General features: G+C 47.1%; 1 protein-coding gene across 2 annotated transcripts in view; it reads right to left on the minus strand.

Moving 5' to 3' along the window:
• LOC144596113 (SPATS2-like protein) overlaps positions 1-23,118 on the minus strand; it is a 128,015-nt gene that overhangs the window by 23,054 nt on the left and 81,843 nt on the right. For both annotated transcript variants that reach the window (XM_078404293.1, XM_078404292.1), the window contains exon 8: positions 13,234-13,292. In XM_078404293.1, the coding sequence (XP_078260419.1) occupies positions 13,234-13,292 (59 nt within the window). The remainder of the gene's footprint in view (positions 1-13,233; positions 13,293-23,118) is intronic.

Below are 23,118 nucleotides of genomic sequence, written 5' to 3' on the forward strand. Positions count from 1 at the left end.
ACCTGCAGATGCTGGTTTAAACATTTTGTGTCCTCCCTTCTTGCACAAGGGCATCACGATCACACTTTCCCATCCCACCTGCACCCTCCCGGAACACAATACGTGTTGAGAAACTTCAGCCAATTGCTGCACCTTTTCTGCGGTCACTTCATATAAACCCTTAGATACAGGTTGTCAGGATTTGCTAACTTATCCACCATTTTCTTCTCCAATATTTTACCTTTTGCCAAAATGATTTCTACAAGTTCTACCACCGCATTGAACATAGCCTTTATCATTAAGGTTCCTTGCAGAGCCCTCAACAGTGAAGACTGATAGACAATAGACAACAGACAATAGGTGCAGGAGGAGGCCATTCGGCCCTTCGAGCCAGCACCGCCATTCAATGTGATCATGGCTGATCATTCTCAATCAGTACCCCGTTCCTGCCTTCTCCCCATACCCCCTGACTCCGCTATCCTTAGGAGCTCCATCTAGCTCTCTCTTGAATGCATTCAGAGAATTGGCCTCCACTGCCTTCTGAGGCAGAGAATTCCACAGATTCACAACTCTCTGACTGAAAATGTTTTTCCTCATCTCAGTTCTAAATGGCCTACCCCTTATTCTTAAACTGTGGCCCCTGGTTCTGGACTCCCCCAACATTGGGAACATGTTTCCTGCCTCTAACGTGCCCAACCCCTTCATAATCTTATACGTTTCGATAAGATCCCCTCTCATCCTTCTAAATTCCAGTGTATACAAGCCTAGTCGCTCCAGTCTTTCAACTGATATAAAATGTTGGCTTGAATTCTCTTCCATTTCCTTGTTTCCCTTTATTAATTTAACAGCAAGGCTCTCCAGGGACTCCAGCAATGCTACTATTACCTTCCCGACTCTTCATTTTTTTCATCGCAGTTTAGTTTAGTTTAGTTTAGAGATACAGCATGGAAACAGGCCCTTTCGGCCCACCGGGTCCACGCCAACCAGCGATCCTAGCATATTAACACTATCTTACACACACGAGGGACAGCTAGAGTTGCTGCCTTACAGCGAATGCAGCGCCGGAGACCCGGGTTCCATCCCGACTATGGGTGCTGTCTGTATGGAGTTTGTATGGAGTATCCCCTTGACCTGCCGAGGTGTTCTCCAAGATCTTCAGTGTCCTCCCACACTCCAAAGATGTACAGGTTTGTAGGTTAATTGGATTGGTAAATGTAAAAATTGTCCCCAGTGAGTGTAGAATGGTGTTAATGTGCGGGGATCGCTGGTCAGCGTGGACCCGGTGGGCCGAAGGGCCTGTTTCTGCAATGCATCTCTAATCTAAACTAAACATAACATTTCCCTTGTTATGCGGAACAAACTTGTATTTCAAAATTCCAAGAGTTCTTTAAGTGGGACTTGCACCTGTCAATGATACCTCCAGTAAAAAGCTCTATATAACTGAACTGTAAACGAAAACAACAAAAAGAACAGCAGATGCTAGAAAATAGAAAAACAGAATAAAAACAAAATGCTGGTAACACTCAGCAGGCCAGGCAGCATCTGTGGGGACGGAAACAGTAAATGTTTCAGGTCAACAGTTAAGGGTCATGAAACTGAAACTTCATTTAACTCAATTTCTCTTTCCACAAATGCTGCCTGGCCTACTCATGATTCCAGAAATATTGGTTTTATCATTACTACTGTAGAATCTTCACTGATTGTAGATGCAATTCAATGAAGACTGTTGAGAACATTTTGATAAACACTAAATTTCGTCTGATTGATTAATTTATAGCTTGCAAGATGGTGGCCAACACAGGTGACTATTTGCGTGCTAGCCACAGAAGCAGATCTACAATCACATATTACAATCCCTCCACACTCTTAAGTCTCTACTACAACAGCAACATTTATCATGTACACTGTAAATGGCTTGATCATAATCATGTCCTGTCTTTCTGCAGACTGGTCAGCACACAACATAAGCTTTTCACTATACCTCGGTACACGTGACAATAAACTAAACTGACTGATAATGATAATTGATTTAAAACTTAGATCAAGAAATTTTACAAACGTTATCATTAATTAAATAAAATTTGTAATTATATTTCATATATTTTTTTTAAATTTCATATTTCAGATACAGCGCGGAAACAGGCCTTCTCGGCCCACCAAGTCTGCGCCGCCCAGCGATCCCCGCACATTAACACTATCCTACCAGGGACAATTTTTTACATTTTACCCAGTCAAATTAACCTACATACCTGTACGTCTTTGGAGTGTGGGAGGAAACCGAAGATCTCGGAGAAAACCCACGCAGGATCGAACCTGAGTCTCCGGCGCTGCATTCGCTGTAAAGCAGCAACTCTACCGTTGCGCCACCGTGCCAACATATGCCAATATATGCTTTTATTGGTGCAATTGCAGTAATAAGAATGTTTTAATGTTTTTCCAAAGATATATTAATGCACAAGATCTCTTGATTGGTGTGAAACTATTTAATAAATAGGGAAAGGGAGAATAAAATAATTTTGCAAAATTTGTGCGTAGGTTCCTACGAATACAAACAATGAGCATTGCTCTTGTAACTGTTTTTCTCTAGAATACCTGTTAACGCTAATTGTCAACTGACATTATGCTCAGGATGCATTCATCCTTGCTGTGCTTGAACTTGTGGCAGGAATAATTATGGAAAGTTCAAACTAAATAGGGGCCACATGTGTCAACAGTTTAGAATTACAGTTGGACCACATTGGCAGACACATCCATGAATCATCCAATTTAGTGTTCTTGGGTCAGTATGAGAATGGAAAAAGTGCCAGAAGTAACCACCGTTTTCAACGTCACCCCACCCCAATTCTTTGTCATGTCTAATGGCATTTTGAAGATTTCATTGTCTTGATTTATTATCTTGCTTATTGGACTATTGAAGATTTCTATTTGTCCAATTTTTTTCTCCCTTTATCTGTTCAATATTCTACAAATTTTCATGCGAGTCTTCCGGGGCATTTTGAAAACAAAGTTGTTTCGGAGGTTATGTTGTAAAACTACTTGTTTATTAGCCAACATGTATCTGCACAGTAAATCTCACACTCTCTCTCTCGCCTTGAGGGAAATCCTCATGAAAGATTATGGGGGAGTGGGATGTTGATTAAAATCTGTAATACTGAGAGGGTAATGAAAAACAGATTTTAATTATAATTTCATAAGAGACCTGACCGCTCATCACATAGTTCTTAGCACATCATTATAACTACAACCCACCACAACATAAGAAATTCCTATCATGCTGCTGATGTGACATGCCATGACACCTAATGAGGTACAATGATTTTTTTTTTCCTCTGGGTTTAATTTAGTTTAGAGTTTAGAGAAAAACGCGGAAACAAGCCCTTCGGTCCACAGGGACTGCACCGACCAGCGATCCCCTCACATTAACACTATCCTATACCCACTAGGGACATTTTTTACATTTACCAAGCCAATTAGCCTACAAACCTGTATGTGTTTGGACTGTTGAGAGGAAACCGAAGATCTTGGAGAAAACCCACGCAGGTCACGGGGAGAACGTACAAACTCTGTACAGACAGCACCCGTAGTCATGTCTATGTAGGGATTGAACCCGGGTCTCCGGCGCTGCATTCACTGTAAGGCAGCAACTCTACCGCTGCGCCACTGTGACGCCCGTGTTCTCTGTTGCTTACACTATTGTGTGCCCCTAGATTTTATTTGCACATTCGCTCAGCACATTTCATCACTCTGGTTTTATGTCTTCGGCCCTGTTGTAGATATTCTATCTGTTGTTTATTTTCTGTTACATGTTTTTTGTAGAGCCATAGACAGAACCAATTTGCCCCATCATATCAGTGGTGTCCTTTGCTGCAGCATTCTTAACCAAGTTAGTTAACTAACTAACTACCTACCTACTAGTACACTATGTCTCTTTCTTTGTTTAGGACATATTATCCCCCAACATTTTCGCCATTTCTAACGGGATCCCACTACTGGCCACATCTTCCCATCTCCACCCATTCAGTAGCCAATTCCTGCTTTCCCCCATATTTCTTGATTCTGTCAGGTCGAGATTACAGCGTCTTCTGAAACATCGCAAAAATTCCCATGGTGTCAATGCTTCTCCGGCATCCTGGTTTTCGCTGAAATCACTGACAAGTCTGTAAGTACTTGAGAGTTTTGAACTATAACACCTTGTATGGGTTACTTAAAAACCAAGCTTCACTGTAACAAGGAATAAACTGGATTTACTTCCAGTTTACTAATAGCTGTATTTAAAAAAATAATTTAAAAAGTAGTTGAGTGGATTTTTGTGAAAGGTGTGTGCGCATTAATTGAAAATGTACGGGAGATGCATATTTGGTTTCTGGGTTGAATATCTGGGTTTGGAGCCCACTTTAAATGTAATGGCTGAGGCCAAAAACATTGCGAAAATTCCCACGTTTACCTGACCGTCAAACTGTCGCCTTCAATCTACCCGTCAAATGTCCTGACGGTAAATAAATTGGTTAAACACAAGCATTTTATGGTATTTTGAAATGACTTTACTTATTTTAATATTATGTGCTTCTAAATGTATCTTAAGAGAACCTATCAAACCTGGGGACAGCAGGCGACAGCGCCCGCAATAAGCAATGATACCTGGCGACAAGCCAGCTGTCACCGAGAGATTTCAAACCACCGTTTGATTTCTCGGCGACGCTCCTAGATCCACTACGATCCACTACGATCTTTGGAAGACTCCTCATGATCATGCCCGCGACACCCCGGCAAACGTTCGGCGACAGCCTAGTCGCCGGCAGTCGCCTTAAAATTGCCTAAGTGGGACAGGGCCTTAACTCTCTCTTGAAAACATCCAGTAAATTGGCATCCACTGCCTTCTGTGGCAGAGATTTCCACAGATTCTGTGTGTAGAGTTTAGTTTAGTTTAGGGATACAGCGCGGAAACTTGTCCTATCCATATACCTGTCTAACTGTTCCTAAAACTTTGGGATAGTCCCAGCCTCAACTACCTCCTCTGGCAGTTTGTTCCATACACCCACCACACTTTGTGTGAAATAGTACCTGGTTTATTTGTTGCCACACAGTTTGCTGCAGCAGCAATGTGAATCCTGCTTTGTACAGTTCTTGATGTTTCTGCTGCATATCTAGTTGTCTTTCAATATTGTACATATGTGAACTTTGTGCATGCAGGTCTGCGACATCATCTCATGGTGCAGGCACAGAAGAGCTGATGGCATTTAATGATGGCATTCTCAATTGTAAACCTATGGGTGATATATGAAAAAAATGTTGTGTGACGGAACACTGATATCAATGATGAAATTCCCAGCCACTGGGAATGGGGACCGGACCCCTGCCCCAAGGGAGTCTGGGGTTATGGAGCAAAGGCAGGAGGATGGGGTGGAGAGGGAAAGGTAGATCAGCCATGGTAGAATGGCAGAGTACACGATGGGCCAAATGGCCTTATTCTGCTCCTAGAACTTTGGGCAGTCATGGTGGTGCAGCGGTAGAGTTGCTGCCTTACAGCACTTGCAGCGCCGAAGACCCAGGTTCGATCCCGACTACGGGTGCTGTTTGTATGGAGTTTGTACGTTCTCCCTGTGACTGCGTGGGTTTTTTCCGAGATCTTCGGTTTCCTCCCACGCTCCAAAGACGTACAGGTATGTAGGTTAATTGGCTGGTGTAAGTGTAAATTGTCCCTAGTGTGTGTAGGAAAGTGTTAGTGTGCGGGGATCACTGGTCGGCGTAGACTCGGTGGGCCGAAGGGCCTGCTTCCACGCTGTATCTCTAAACTAAACTAAACTAAACTAATACTAAACTTATGAACTTATGAAGTAATGGGACTTTCGGTGCAGCAGCACAGCCTTCAGCTGATTGAGGAAAGGGTGTTTGAAGATGAAGACACCTGGCACAAGATTGATGGTCTATCAGGCAACAGTCAGGCTGTTCGCTTCGGAGATTGGTCCCCCTACAGCAGATATCGGAAAGAACTCGAGAGATATTACTCATGCTGTCTCCACAAAAGTCTCCAGACTGACGGGCAGGATTGTACTGCCTGGGATGGTGGTGGAGGCAGATACAATAGTGGCATTTAAGAGACTTTTGGATAGGTGCATGGATACGCAGGGAATGGAATGATATGGATTGTGTGCAAGCAGATAAGTAGTTGGTCTTGGCATCATAGGCTTGTATACGCTGGAATTAGGCTTGTATATGCTGGAATTGGGCTTGTATACGCTGGAATTAGACGTATACCCTGGAATTAGACATATACGCTGGAATTGGGCTTGTATACGCTGAAAATAGGCTTTTATACCCTGGAATTAGACATATACGCTGGAATTGGGCTTGTATACGCTGAAAATAGGCTTGTATACCCTGGAATTAGACGTATACGCTGGAATTAGGCTTGTATACGCTGGAATTAGGCTTGTATATGCTGGAATTTGGAAGGATGAGAGGGGATCTTATTGAAACATATAAGATTATTAAGGGATTGGACACTTGAGAGGTAGGAAACATGTTCCCAATGTTGGGGGAGTCCAGAACCAGGGGCCACAGTTTAAGAATAAGGGGTAGGCCATTTAGAACTGAGATGAGGAAAAACGTTTTCAGTCAGAGAGTTGTAAATCTGTGGAATTCTCTGCCTCAGAAGGCAGTGGAGGCCAATTCTCTGAATGCATTCAAGAGAAAGCTAGATAGAGCTCTTAAAGATAGCAGAGTCAGGGGGTATGGGGAGAAGGCAGGAACGGGGTACTGATTGAGAATGATCAGCCATGATCACATTGAATGGCCTCCTCCTGCACCTATTGTCTATTGTCTATTATCATGTTTGGCACGTTTGGCATTGTAGGCCGAGAGGCCTGTTCCTGTGTTGTGCTGTTCTAGGTTAGGAAGTGAACCAACATCAGTGTGCTCTCCCAGCCCAATGTCCCCAGCAATGAGATCTTATACTCGTTGTCACTCTGCTGGAAATGTCACACTGGTCACATGCCTGACAACAAATTCCTGAAATCAATACTCTGGTTTAAGTTCCATCTTGTGAAAGGATTATCAGATGGAAACAGGCAAAGATTCAAAGATGTTCTGAAACCGTGCTTGGAAATGCCAAGTCCCTTGGAACATCTGGGAATCCCTGGCACACGCACCATCAATGGCGCCGAGAACCTTGAGTCCATGCGTCTGGATTACACATCAGCCCAACGTAAATATTTAGGCCGGTCACGGTGGCGCAGCGGTAGAGTTGCTGCCTTACAGCGAATGCAGCACCGGAGACCCGGGTTCCATCCCGACTGCGGGTGCTGTCTGTATGGAGTTTGTATGTTCTCCCCGTGACCTGCGTGGGTTTTCTCCGAGGTCTTCGCTTTCCTCCCACACTCCAAAGACGTACAGGTTTGTAGGTTAATTGTCTTGGTAAATGTAAAAATTGTCCCTAGTGGGTGTAGGATAGTGTTAATGTGCAGGGATCGCTGGTCGGTGTGGACCCGGTGGGCCGAAGGGCCTGTTTCCGTGCTGTATCTCTAAACTAAACTAAACTACACTAAATGAAGGAAGGTGTGAGTAAACAAGGTCCAAAACTCTACACACGTTCACCTTGCCAAACGTGTTCCGGCCCACAAAAATCAAAGCATCGATCGAACTCAGCAGGTCCAGCAACATCCTACTGGCAAAAGCTGTAAATTGATGTTTGGTCTCACGGCCCTGCATCAGGTCTAAGAAGGAAGGGAAAAGATTGCAAGTTGCGGAGAATGGGGGCAGGTGGCTGGGATAGAGGCTGGTGGGCAATAGGTGGAACTAAACGGGGTGAAGATGATGGCAGATGGAGCCACGTGGGAAGGGTACAGACAGCAATTTGAAATGACAGCCTCAAAATGGCCGGCGCAGTGTCTACATGATCTGGCCACCACTGTATTTGTGAAACCAAGCATAGACAAGACATTTGCTTGGGCAGCTTACAACCCATGGTATTAATATTGATTTCTCTAACTTCAAGCAACGCTTGCATCCCCTCTCTCTCCATCCCTCCCCCACCCAAGTCGTACCAGCTTCAAAGTCGTCTCAATAGACAATAGACAATAGACAATAGGTGCAGGAGTAGGCCATTCAGCCCTTCGAGCCAGCACCGCCATTCAATGCGATCATGGCTGATCACTCTCAATCAGTACCCCGTTCCTGCCTTCTCCCCATACCCCCTCACTCCGCTATCCTTAAGAGCTCTATCCAGCTCTCTCTTGAAAGCAGCCAACGAACTGGCCTCCACTACCTTCAGTCACCACTCTCTGACTGAAAAAGTTCTTCCTCATCTCCGTTCTAAATGGCCTACCCCTTATTCTTAAACTGTAGCCCCTTGTTCTGGACTCCCCCAACATTGGGAACATGTTTCCTGTCTCTAATGTGTCTAATCCCCTAATTATCTTATATGTTTCAATAAGATCCCCCCTCATCCTTCTAAAGTCTCGTTGAGTCTCATTGCCTGTAACTCGTTTTCACCTAGTGCACAGCTAACAGTGGCCTGTTTCCTTTATCATTGTTACTTTTTTGCATATCTTTGCATATCTCTCTACATCACTGTCTATATCTCTTGTTTCCTTTTGCCCTGACTCTCAGTCTGAAGAAGGGTCTCGACCCAAAACATCACCCATTCCTTTTCTCCAGAGATGCTGCCTGACCCGCTGAATTACTCCAGTTATTTGCATCTATCTTCGTTATAGACAAGACATGATAGACTAATACCATTGCCATCTCAATGGCTTCCGGTTGTGTCATTTTAACTATCAAGCCCACTCCACACTGCCCTGTATGTCCTCGACACTGTTATTGTAGAGGAGGATGGGAATTTAAGAGTTAATGTATACAGATTGCATGTTGCGTGTGGTGAGCCTGCTTTACTTACTTAGAATTGCTAGCTAAAGTACAACAGGTTGTTTTGCTGAACTGTAGAAGGCGTTGTGACTAAAGGAGAGAGGCCCGATACCAAGTAATGCTGCAGGGAACAACACGTCTGTTCTAGACAATAAGAACCGGTGCAGAAATGTGCTGATTGTGTGATTAGCTGGACCCGAGACTACTCGTGTATACATATAGTGCCGGGGCACAGAATAATGGAGTGGGATCGTGAGGAGCTGACAAGTATGTGACCATACTCGCAGTGGCTCTCCCACCCCCGCTAATAAAGTTGTGTCTTTACTATTAGTGTCTGCCGGACAGAGCTTTAACATTATGGAAAGGCCAAATGCAAATTGGAAGAACAACAAGTCATAGTACATTTGTGAAACATTCAACCCAATGATATCAACTCTGAATTTTTCAATTCCAGGTAACCCATTTCCAAGATGCTGAGGCGCTAATAAAGAATAATAATATTTCTGGCAGCCGCTCACACGAGGGTCAGAAATAGAATTAGAAAATTAGTAAGATAGTGTCATGGGCATAGAAGTCAGTCTGAACATTGAGAGGGTATGTTAAAAGCTGAGGTGGCAGATGGCTGAAGTTAAAGAAAGAAGGGGTCAGGGGTAGGAAAGAGTTAACAAAGGAATTCTGGAGACCCCCACATTCAGTATGATGAGTAATGAAGTCATAAGATCATAAGTTCATGTGATAGGAGTATAATTAGACCATTCGGCCCATCAAGTATACTCCGTCATTCAATCATGGCTGATCTATCTCTCCCTCCTAACCCCATTCTCCTGCCTTCTCCCCATCACCTCTGACACCTGTACTAATCAAGAATCTATCTATCTCTGCTCTAAAAATATCCACTGACTTGGCCTCCACAGCCTTCTGTGGCAAAGAATTCCACAGATTCACCACCCTCTGACTAAAGAAATATCTCCTTACTGAAAGAACGTCCTTTAATTCTGGGCCTATACCCTCTAGTCCTAGACTCTCCCACTAGTGGAAACATCCTCTCCACATCCACTCTATCCAAGCCTTTCACTATTCGGTAAGTTTCAATGAGGTCCCCCCTCATCCTTCCAAACTCCAGTGAGTACAGACAGAGTGCTGACAAACGCTCATCATAAGTTATTCCACTCATTCCGAGAGAGAGGAAGACAGGGTAGATAGGTTTTACAACGTGATTTTTGTGGTTCCTAGTTCCAAGTGAAATATGAGGTGCTGTTCCTCCAATTTACACTGGGCCTCACTCTGACAATGGAGGAGGCCCCAGACAGAAAGGTCAGATTGGGAATGGGAGGGGGAGTTGAAATGCTGAGCCACTGGGAGATCAGGTAGGTTAAGGGAGACTGAGTGGAGGTGTTCAGCGAAATGATCGGCGAGCCAGTAGACTGAAGGTTTAGCTGAGGATAAGGACATCAAAAGTGGTGCTCTCAGAAAGCTCAAAGCAGTCATGCATTTAACATCATGTTGATCACACGGGTATTTAATCAGTTGTCACAATACAGTAGACTCGTCAGTCAGTAGTAGTTTACATAACCAGTACATTCAAGGGAATTTGTCCTGGGTGAACGGTCTGCCGTGATGTGAAAGGATGAAGTACATTCCTTCGACTAAATGAACAAAGAGTCTGTGCAACTCTCCCCGGTTCCGAGAAGTACAAGATCTTTCAATAACTATCATGACTTCCAAGAATATACTGACCGTATCAAAGAACAAAGTTGAATGTGATGTCTTATGATGAGTTTTCAGAAGAAATAGATTTAAGTTTCCTAATCCACGTTCAAATAAGGCAACTATATTACGGTATGTAATGCTTTCCTTCATTTGAACTGCAAGTAAGATATTTTTTAAATAAAACACAAGGAGTTTGTACATTCCAAGGGATATGAATTAAACACGGCATGGGACACAGCCAGCTAGTAAGGACTGTGAAAGGTTTGTTTCAGGAAAACATAATTGTGTGGTGGAAGGCAAGGAAGTGTGTAAACTGGAGCCAGGTCAACTAAGGACACAGCATGCTGGCTCCAGCATGTTTCTCCAGCATCTAATCAAGTAACTGGAATGATTACTTGTTCATTTGTCCAAGAAAGCAAAACTAATGAAAGAGGGATTCAGCTGCACTGAATAAGCAACTCTCTCATGCACCTGACACACCAATGGGTGCAAAACTACTCGGGTATAAAATGTCATTCCGTTTTGGTGCTGAATAATTTAAGGTCACGGTGATACAGCATCTCCACTCTCTTAACATTTCCGATAAACCAGATTATGCAGAAATTACAATTCCAAATCCACACAGAAAACTTTAAATGGAAGAACTAAACCCAGCATTGGCTGCTTGACATCAAGAGCAGATGTGATGGCAATGTGAAAGAGGCATTTACACATGAGTGGGCAGGGAATGAAGGGATTTTGACCACATGCAAGCAGATGTGCAGGTTACATTTGTATCGCGGTTGGCACAGATATTGTGTTTCCCCAGTCTAAGTCGGTTCCCATTCAATGTTTCTGCTGATCAACCGCAAGGCAGGACACCAATTAAAAGCTTTTATGGAACTGAAAATCTCACTGACATAACTGGGAAAGAATTCAAGGCAGGGTAACATTCCTACGCCAGCACAATCTGAATCACTCACTTCCCACACAGAAGGTATCACAAAATGCTGGAGTAACTCAGCAGGTCGGGCAGCATCTAGGAGAGAGGGAACGGGTGACGTTTCGGGTCGAGACCCTTCTTCAGACTGATGTCAGGGGGGCGGGACAAAGAAAGAATATAGGTGAAGACAGGAAGACAGTGGGAGAACTGGGAAGGGGAAGGTGGGGGGGAAGAGAGGGACAGAGGAACTATCTAAAGTTGGAGGTCAATGTTCATATCGCTGGGCTGCAAGCTGCCCAGGCGAAATATGAGGTGCTGTTCCTCCAATTTCCGGTGGCCTTCACTATGGCACTTGAGGAGGCCCATGACAGAAAGGTCAGACTGGGAGTGGGAGGGGCAGTTGAAGTGCTCAGCCACCGGGAGATCAGGTTGGTTAAGGCGGACTGAGCGAAGGTGTTGGGCGAAACGATCGCCGAGCCTGCGTTTGGTCTCGCCGATGTAAAGAAGTTGACATCTGGTACAGCAAATGCAATAGATGAGGTTGGAGGAGGTGCGGGTGAACCTCTGTCTCACCTGGAAAGACTGTTTGGGTCCTTGGATGAAGTTGTCCTATTTTATTACATTAATTGAACTAAAGAGATGGCTTACTACTGATTAATTCGTCAACTAGAGGATATAAACTTTAGATCGTTCCTCTGTCCCTCTCTTCCCCTCCCCCTTCCCAGTTCTCCCACTGTCTTCCTGTCTCCACCTATATTCTTTCTTTGTCCCGCCCCCCCTGACATCAGTCTGAAGAAGGGTCTCGACCCGAAACGTCACCCATTCCTTCCCTCCAGAGATGCTGCCTGACCTGCATTTTGTGATACCTTCGATTTGTACCAGCATCTGCAGTTATTTTCCTACACTACTTCCCATGCAGAAGCTCACTCATTTGCTGAGGCTGGTGAGGAAGGCTGGTGCTAAATCTCAAAGGCCAGGCACTGAAGGGACAGAGCTTGATGCCCTGATTACAGCTGGTGCTTCAGCACACCTTCACTGGTTGAGGAGTGCTAGGGATGCCCTCACTCAGTGATTATACACAGATCAACCAAAACACTATGACCTGATGGGCCAAACCATTATGAACACCTGCCTAATATGCTGTTGGTCCTCCGTGTGCAGCCCCATACGCAGCAGGGTGCGATGCACTGTGTATTCTAACACCATCCTCCCGTGACCACCATTAAAAGTTTCTGTGACTTGTGCCACAGTAAACCTTCTGTCAGTTCGGACCGGCGTTGCCCTCGCGCATCGATGAGCCTTGGGCGCCCAACACCCTGCCTGTCGCCGGTTTGTGGTTTGTCCCTCCTCGGACCACTGTCGGTAGGTACTCACCACTGCTGACCGGGAGCACCCCACAAGCCTTGCCGTTTCAGAGATGCTCTGACCCAGTCGTCTGGCCATAACAATTTGGCCCTTGTCAAAGTCGCTCAGGTCTTTACTCCTGCCCATTTCTCCTGCATCCAACACATCAACTTCAAGAACTGACTGTTCACTTGCTGCCTAATATATCCCACCCCTTGACAGGTGCCATTGTAACAAGATAATCAGTGTTATTCACTTCGCCTGACAGTGGTCATAATGTTTTGGCTGTACATGAACAAAACTTTCTTCCAAGAGTCGAATATTCAATAGAAGCACTGAGAAAACAGAAGCTTGAAGCAAGTACTACAGTGTTCTTGCGACCAGCTGTGATTAAGGAAACTTATTCTTTTACTTACTGGCTTCCTTTTTGACTTTATCCATTTCTGTCATCAATGCGACCTCCCGATCCATGATGCTGTAATGATAAAGAGAAGGGTATGGCGAGTCCGAAAACTTGTTGGTTGTAGAAGAAGTTTATTGCAGCCGCAATATTCGAATACAGAGTTAAACAACAAGGTAAAGGACAACCATCAAAACTTACTGTCTTCTTCGAAGACTTCGCCGAACTGAACATTTCGGGCGCCAAAAGCGCACATGACCACGCTGGCCAATCAGCGATGTCGCTCTCTGGACCAATCCCCATGGTTGCGTTCCCACGTGACCTCGCTGGCCAATCTGAGGGTTCGACGACCTGGACCATTCTCTATGGTCGCTACATGACCCCCCCCAGAACCCGAGGTACGGAACCTAGCAGGGAGCCAGATTTCGCGACCATAACGAGTACGGAGAGGGGCAGCCTGAACCACAGGAGCCGGGGGTTCCGGACTTGGAGGAACTGCCGGAACGGGGGGTCCTGGAGGAACTGCCAGAACGGGGGGTCCTGGAGGAACTGCCGGAACGGGGGGTCCTGGACTGAGCGGAACTAACGGAGGTCGGCCTCTCCTAGGGGTTTGGCCGACCAGGACTGGTTGATCCGGATCCAAGTGTGCAGGTTTGAGCCGGGACACCGAGACGAGCTCACTCTTGCCGCACATATCTAAGGTGAAGGTAGCCGTTCCCTTACGCAAAACCCGGAACGGCCCTTGATAGACCCTTTGTAACGGGGCGCGATGGGAATCTTTTCGCAGAAACACAAACTCACAGTCCTTCAGGGAAGGCGGTTCATGTACCATGGGACACCCATGACGTGAAGTCGGAACTGGAGCCAGGGAACCCACCCGTGCCCGGAGAGATGCTAACACTGATGGGACTGTAGGCAGCTGGTCTGAAGGGTCCGGAAACAAATCTCCGGGTACTCGAAGTGTCGAGCCATATACTAGCTCGGCGGACGACGCACCGAGATCTAGCTTAGGAGCAGTCCGGATGCCCAGAAGGACCCAGGGGAGCTGGTCTACCCAGTCCAGGCCTTCAAGCCTTGCACTGAGGGACGCCTTAAGTTGACGGTGGAACCTTTCTACAAGTCCATTTGCCTGGGGGTGATATGCAGTAGTGGGTTGTAACTTGGAACCGTACAGTTCTGCGAGCGCGGCCCAGAGGGACGAAGTGAACTGCGGCCCCCTGTCAGTGGTAATAACTGCCGGGACCCCGAAACGAGCTACCCAATGGAGGGCCAAAGTCCTGGCACAAGACGCTGACGAAATATCAGACAATGGGAAAGCCTCTGGCCACCGGGTGAACCGATCCACCACCGTGAGGAGGTGGGTGTAGCCCCGGGAAGAAGGCAAAGGCCCGACTAAATCCACGTGGATGTGGAAAAAACGACTTGCTGGGACCTCGAACTCCTGTATGGGGGGCTGGACATGGCGCTGGACTTTAGCGGTCTGACAGGGAACGCAGGAACGCGCCCAACCCGCTACCTGTTTCCGTAGGCCATGCCAGACAAACCGAGCTGCTACTAAAGCAGAGGTGGAGCGGAAGGACGGGTGCGCCAGCCCATGAATGGCATCAAAAACCCGGCGCTGAAGGGAGGGCGGTACTACCGGCCTGGGACGGGGAAGAGAAACATCGCACCAGACTTTCGTGCCTTCCGACCCGCAGGCTACCTGAGCCAACTTCAATCCCGAAGTGGTGGACTGGTATGCCGAAGCGGTATCCGCTAGAAGCTGTGCCTCCGCAAGCTCCTGGGGATCCACCTCGCAGTCCACCGCCGAAATAGGGGAAAAAGCAGGTCTAGACAGGCCGTCAGCAACGGCATTAAGCTTATCCGCGACATGACGGACATCGGTGGTAAATTCGGAGATAGCAGTCAGGTGCCGCTGCTGGCGGGCCGACCATGGGTCAGACAATTTGAAAAATGCAAATGTTAATGGTTTGTGGTCCGTAAAGGCCACAAATGGGCGGCCCTCAAAGAAATACCTGAAATGACGAACAGCTAAATAGAGGGCCAGAAGCTCTCGGTCAAATGCGCTATACTTCAGCTCAGCCAAATTTAGTTGCCGGCTGAAAAACGCCAAGGGCTGCCAACGGCCACCGACCTGCTGCTCCAAGACCCCGCCCACCGCCACGTCAGAGGCGTCAACCGTCAGGGCCGTGGGGGCGGAGGGGCTCGGGTGGACCAACATGGTGGCGTCTGCTAATGCTGCCTTGGCTGCTGTAAAAGCCGACTCTGCGGCCGGGGACCATATCAACTCTACCGGTTTTCCCGCAAGGCACTGGAAGAGCGGGCGCATGACCCGCGCAGCTGCCGGAACGAACCTATGGTAGAAGTTAACCATACCTACGAACTCCTGTAGTCCTTTCACTGTGGTGGGCCTGGGAAATGCCCGGATAGCCTCCACCTTCTCGGGCAAAGGGGTAATTCTGTGCCCTAGAAAATCAAGAGAAGGGAGGCCGAATTGACACTTGGAGGGTTGGATAATGAGCCCGTGGTCTTGGAGCCGCTGGAACACAGTCCGCAAGTGGACCTGGTGTTCCTGCACTGAGGGGCTGGCGACCAGGATGTCGTCTAAATAAATAAACAAAAAATGTAAACCCCGACCCACACGGTCCATCAGTCGTTGGAAAGCCTGTGCCGCGTTCTTTAAACCGAAAGGCATACGCAACCATTCAAACAACCCGAACGGAGTAATCGTTGCAGTTTTCTGTATGTCCTCCGGACGCACCGGAATCTGGTGGTATCCTCGCACCAAATCGATTTTGGAGAACACCACCGCTCCTTCCAGCCCAGACGAAAAGTCCTGCAGGTGCGGTATGGGGTAGCGATCAGCCGTGGTGACAGCATTGAGACGCCGATAATCGCCACATGGTCTCCACCCCCCAGATGCCTTGGAGACCATATGCAACGGCGAGGCCCACGGGCTGTCGGACTGACGGACAATTCCCATTTCCTCCATCTTCCTAAATTCCGCCCGTGCCACCACCAGTTTGTCTGGCGGCAGTCTCCTGGCCCGAGCGAAAACGGGAGGGCCCTCGGTGCGGATGTGATGGACCACGCCGTGCTTGGCCGAAGGCGTGTCAAAACGTTGGATGAGCAGCTCTGGAAACTCCGCCAGGATCTCAGCATACGAGTCAGGGGCCGCGACGACGGCCTGGACAGTAGGGCTGGGCGGGGAGAGCGATTGTCGGAGCGACGGGCTCCTCGCCGGCGGAGGGTCGGAGGTCGTTACCGCGGACATCAGGGACCAGTGAAAAAGCCCAGAGAAAATCTGCGCCCAGGATCGCTTGTCTGACGTCTGCTATGATGAATGGCCATTCGTACGTGCGGAGGCCTAACACGAGGGACATCTTCCGTATACCGAAAGTGCGAATGGGGCTGCCATTAACCGCGATGAGGGTGGGACCTGTCTTACCCGTTTTGGTTTCGAGGTCGGTCGGCGGCACTATACTGACGATGGCTCCCGTGTCCACCAAAAATTCTGTGTCCGTGAATCGATCGTGGACGTAGAGGCGTCGGTTCTGGCCAATCGTAACTGCCCCTATGTACGATCGGCCGAGGCATTTCCCGCGAAGGTACAAGGTGAGCGGCAGTTGCGGGATTTGCTACCCCATCGTAGGTGATAATAGCACCAGCCGCGCTTGTGCGGATCTTTTTGGCGGGCTTTCGGAGAACTGGCGGGAGACGCGGCGCCATCTTGGTGTCGCTGTGGCGTGGTCACTGATGTCGAGACCTTGTTGATCGAACCGCTTGCCTTGTTTTTAGCCGCTATGAGCGCGTCCGCTTTCGCTGCATATGCTTCGGGGTCCTTAAAAGAACAATCCGTGAGCAGCAGTCGGACATCCTCAGGAAGCTTCTCTCGGAATGCCTGTTCGAACATAGGGCAATCCGTATGCTCACCGGCTAGCATCATCATTTCGGCCATGAGAACGGAAGGCCGTCGATCTCCGAGGTCCGGTAGGTGCAGAAGTCTTGCAGCGCAATCATGCCTATTAAACCCGAAGGTTCGCAGTAACACTTTCTTCATGGCCTCGTACTTGCTTTCCGCAGGCGGATTAACGATGAACCGCATCACGCGTGTGGTCGTCTCCGGCGATAGAGCGCTGACGAGGTAGTAATACATCGTCGAGTCGTCCGATATCTTCTTTATATGAAATTGAGCTTCGGTGTGGACAAACCAAGATTGCGGTGAATGTGTCCAAAACAACAGAAGGTGAACGCTTACCGCGGGAGGAAACCGAAGATCTCGGAGAAAACCCACGCAGGTCACGGGGAGAATGTACAAACTCCGTACAGACAGCACCCATAGTCGGGATGGAACCCGGGTCTCTGGCGCTGTAAGGCAGCAACTCTACCGCTGTGCCACCATGTTGATATTTCGGGTTGGGAGCCTTCTACAGACTGTGTCCTGCTGCTGCTCCCCTCCTCCTGAGGGAACCTTGGTAATGATCCCACTGCGTCTTGCCCTTCCCCCTCTTTACCCCAACTATCCCCAACCTCTACACTACTCCTCACCACCCTCCTCTCTGAACCCCCATCATCCCCCTACTGTACCTCACCTCAACGTCTGTCCACGCTCCTGCCCCCCTCTGACCCTAACCCTCACCCTTGTCGTGATGGCAACCATGCAGACTCTTCCGATAATGAACAATCTTTCTAAGGACTGGACAAGCCAGATGTAGGAAAAATGTTCCCAATGTTGGGGGAGTCCAGAACCAGGGGCCACACAGTCTAAGAATAAAGGGGAGGCCGTTTAAAACTGAGGTGAGAAAAAACATTTTCACCCAGAGAGTTGTGAATTTGTGGAATTCTCTCCCACAGAAGGCAGTGGAAACCAAATCACTGGATGAATTTAAGAGAAAGCTCTAGGGCCTAGCAGAATCAAGGGATATGGGGAGAAGGCAGGCACGGGTTACTGATTGTGGATGATCAGCCATGATCACAATGAATGGCAGTGCTGGTTCGAAGGGCCAAATGGCCTCCTCCTGCACCTATTTTCTATGTTTATGTTTTCTAGGCCTTCAATAGAGGCCTAACCTTTGTATCCCTCTGAACACATCTCAGCGGGTTCCGGGCCCGCCATGACATGGAACCTCCCCTTTTCCGGGGTTACGTCCGCGCCCGGCTGGCATTGGAGAGGGACTGTGCGCTGTCCACGGATACCTTGCGGGATTTCCGGGACTGCTGGGCACTGCAGCCGATTGGATGCATCCTGGATAGGGATTGTAATATAGTTGTATAATAGTTTCTTTTGGTATATTTGTTCGTATTGTATTCTGGTGGTGGGTTCTGTTTTGTATTATTGCATTGTAAATATTGTTTTTAAATAGTTGAATATATTTTTTGATTAAAAAAAGACATGGAACCTTTCTTCTAACGCCTCTGACTGCGTGTCTTTGTCTATGGGACGGAGTCCTCAGTAATGACCCTTCTACAGCTGCACCAGCCCTGCTCTGCATGGACTCCCATGGATGGCCTTCTACCCTCTTTACACCTTTCCATATCGCCGTCTGAAGAAGGCTTCCGACCAGAAATGTCACCCATCCTTTTTCTCCAGAGATGCTGCCTGACCTGCTGAGCCCAGCACTGTGTCTATCTTCAGTATAAACCAGCATCTTACACATATTCTCTCAGCAGGGTGCATAGTGGTTTAAAAATGGACAAATCTGCTATCTAATGTAAATGTTGTTTCTGATGCTCTTTCCCAGGCAAGTTATTCACATTGACCTACATTGCATAATTGTCTTTGGTCACCCCTGAGCCAACCTGCTGACCATCTCCAAACTGCTCACTGACTGGGTTTACACTTTGCAAATAAGACATTTGGAATACATTTTCTACAAGTGTTTTGTTAATATCTGATCTCTCTCCACTCTGCCTCTGCCACTGTCCTACACTGTAGCTTGAATTTTAAAATGCCCAAAGTTATTTTTACTTTCTAAAACCTCTGCCATCTCTTGTAGCTCTACGAGCTTTCAAGTTCACTGCCCTCCATCCGTTCTGACCATGTAACCATTCCTGATTTTATTCATTGATGGCTGTACACTCTGGGGCCTTGGTTTTCACCCGTAGAAGCATCAAGATGCCCCTTCAACCTACCTGAGTCCAAGTCTTCATTCCTCTGACCTCTTACACCTACCTCTCTGTGGCTTGGTGTCGAGGCCTTGATAAAACATTTTTTCTATCAGGAGCCTTGTGGGTTTTCCTTACTCAGAGTCATTATATAATCACAGATTATAGTTATGGTGAAGATGAAAACTGGAAAGTGGTATTCATTGTAAAGGAAGGATACGGACTAAACATGCTGCCATGTGAATGAATGCCTGCTCATGTAATGGATATACAAGGCTCAGTTGCTCCAAGTTGGTGCAGGGTGACTATGTGTGATAGACCCATTGCGGTTCAGGCAGCACACTACATATCTGTTGCAAGGTTATTGTAATCATAATTATAATCATAATCATAATCATAATCATAATCATAATCATAATCATAATCATAATCATAATCATAATCATAATCATAATCATAGTCATAATCATAATCATAATCATAATCATAATCATAATCATAATCATAATCATAATCATAATCATAATCATAATCATAATCATAATCATAATCATAATCATAATCATAATCATAATCAATAATCAATAATCACACCACATATCTGTTGCAAGGTTATTGTAATCATAATCATAATCATAATCACAATCATACTTTATTAGCCAAGTATGTTTTACAACATACGAGGAATGTCATTTGCCGTACAGTCATAACAATAAAAAGCAACAGGACACACAAAATACATTTTAACATGAACATCCACCACAGTGACTCCTCCACATTCCTCACTGTGATGGAAGGTGAAAAAAAGTTCAATCTCTCCCTTCTTTGTCCTCCAGCGGTCGGGGGCCTCTAACCTTCCGTTGACGGGATGATCTTGTCTCCCGTAGCCGGCGGTGGGCCTTCCTCGTCGGGGCGATCAAGCTCCTGCATCGGGGGGAATCTCAGCTCCCCCACACCGGGCGATCTACCCCAGGTCTGGGCTTGTCGAACCTCATGCGGCTTGGGGCATCCCTAAATTCAGGCTGCAATTCCTCGATCACAAAATGAGGGTATGGCAAATTAGTTGAAAATCAAAGGTGATGCTGGAGAGAGCAAGCAGTTTGGCAAAGAAGTGCAGCTTTAGGTGGTGCAGCGGTAGAGTTGCTGCCTTACAGCGAATGCAGCGCCGGAGGCCCGGGTTTAAATCCCGACTACGGGTGCTGTCTGTACGTTCTCCCCGTGACCTGCATGGGTTTTCTCCGAGATGTACCGGTTTGTAAGTTAATTGGCTCGGTAAATGTAAAAATTGTCCCTAGTGGGTGTAGGATGGTGTTAGTGTGCGGGGATCGCTGGTCGGCGCGGACCCGGTGGGCCGAAGGGCCTGTTTCCACGCTGTATCTCTAAAGTAAACTAAGCAAAACTTTTCAGCTACATGTTTGCTGCATTTAGGGAAGATCCACCTGGGCCATCACCAACAGTTTCTGGGACAGAAACTACAATTGGGAAGGAAGATTGGGCGAGTCACCAAAGTGATACTCCAACCGATTGTCGGTGGTTTGACGCCCTAGACAGATGCAAGAGTACAAAAGGTACAGGTCAGAACTTGGATGGGCACAGAGAGGGTATGTAGTATCAGCTGTAACGCTAATGTTACTGTCATTCCCAAACTCAAGGAAAGGTGGATAATCATGGTGTGTTGTCCTTTACTTTAACCCTGGCCCAGTCTCTTGCACAACCAGGGGTTGTTCGATTGCAGACTGAAGCAAACGTAGGCAAGCAGGAGGAAGTACTGAATTTGTGTACTGTGTCAACAGTGGCGTAGCGGTAGAGTTGCTGCCTTACAGCCCCAGAGACCCGGGTTTGATCCTGACTACGGGTGCTGTCTGTGCAGAGTTTGTACGTTCTGCCCGTGACCGCGTGAGGTTTTCTCCGGGTACTCCGGATTCCTCCCACATTCCAAAGACATGCATTGATCAGCTTCTGTAAATTTTACCTAGCGTGTAGAGTAGATCTAATGTAGGGGTGATCGCTGGTCGGCGTTGACTCAGTGGGCCGAAGGGCCTGTTTCCATGCTGTATCTCCAAACTAAACTAAACTACTTGCTCACTCTACCCAGGATTGCACCAATAGTCTACCAGGAAGCACTTTGTCCTCTTGCCAGGGTAGTAACAGATAACCATGAACCTGATCTTGCTCTACTGATCAGAGGTGCACTCTTGGGCAGCCAGGCAGCAGGGCCGTCTTAACACATGGGCAGCGGTAGAGTTGCTGCCTTACAGCCCCAGAGACCCGGGTTGGATCCTGACTACGGGTGCTGTCTGTGCAGAGTTTGTATGTTCTGCCCATGACCGCGTGAGGTTTTCTCCGGGTGCTCCGGATTCCTCCCACATTCCAAAGACATGCATTGACATGCACTTGCCCGGGGGCCCATGAGCATAGGAGCCCCATGCTGATCTGTGTATGTTAAGTGACTTGCAATAAATAAATACTACTTTAAAAATGTAGGTTCAATAAGTGCTTTTTTCGCAACATTTTCGGTCCCTAAGTGCTTCTCATAGCGATCTGTAAGTGCTTTTCGCAACAATGTAGCACCCTAAGTCCATCGCTAAGTGCTTTTCGGTAAGTGCTTTTTGCCGGCACGACAGGGGGGGGCTGGTAGGGAAAGGGGGGTGGGGGAGAGTAACGGTAGGGGCCCCAGTACACTGCTTTGCCCGGGGGGCCATAAAAATGGCCCTGCCAGGCAGCCAAGTGTAGTTTCAGCACATCAGTCACATTCTGTGTGGCATCGTAGCTTTCATTGACGGCCTGGGGTGTACTGGCAACGCTATGCCCGACGTTCAAGGTTCAAGCTGGCAGAGTTGCATGTAGGATGAAGCCATCTCAATGCCAGCCAGCAGACGCCACTGACCTAGTGATCCTTTGCCCACTGAGGAAGTGCGTACAACTTAGGTCAGACCCACAATGTGATGTGCACGTGGCCAGTGGTACCCGAGGACCCTGGGACATACTCACTTTGCCGAACGAGGATTAGCTCTTGTTTGCTCCCTGTGAATGAAGAACGTCAGTGACTTCCTCAATGTAATGGGCAGCAAACTGCAGCAAATATTTTACAAATCACTCCAGCTGTCTCTTGGAGTTACGTCCGCCCACCTACTCTGACTGAAAGAACGTGTTATCCCAATGGGTAAACACTGCCTGACCAAAGTTTTCATGTAGCCAGTGTTACAGTACCTTGCCTTTCTTATTATTGTCATTCTATTTATAAACTAAACAACAGATTTAATCAATAAAGTTAATAATGACCTCCACAAAAGCTTAGTTATCAACAGAACACACCACTCATTACTGCTCTGAAAAGATTATTCTCCCTTATGAGGAAAAACATTGTTATTTTAAATATTTCTCTATTTGAATGTTTAAAGCTGTGTAGATTCCAATCTCATCACTGTATACCAATGATCATTCCACATCACAATGCAGCACCTGAAAAAATATTCTTTTAACCCCTCTCTTTGTCTTTTCAGCAATATCTTACATTTCATTCTCCATAAATCCTCAGAGTGCATTGTTTTTCGATAGTGTGCACTGCAGGTAGTGAAAACATAGAAACATAGCAACATAGAAAATAGGGGTGCAGGAGGAGGCCATTTCACAACTCTCTGGGTTTTCTCATCTCAGTTTTAAATGGCCTCTTCTTTATTCTTAGACTGTGGCCCCTGGTTCTGGACTATTGGGAACATTTTTCCTGCATCTAGCTTGTGCAGTCCTTTCATGATTTTATATGTCTCGAAAAGATCCCCTCGCATACTTCTAAACA

This window comes from Rhinoraja longicauda, chromosome 8 (assembly GCF_053455715.1).
Source record: "Rhinoraja longicauda isolate Sanriku21f chromosome 8, sRhiLon1.1, whole genome shotgun sequence".
Taxonomy (NCBI): Eukaryota; Metazoa; Chordata; class Chondrichthyes; order Rajiformes; family Arhynchobatidae; genus Rhinoraja; species Rhinoraja longicauda.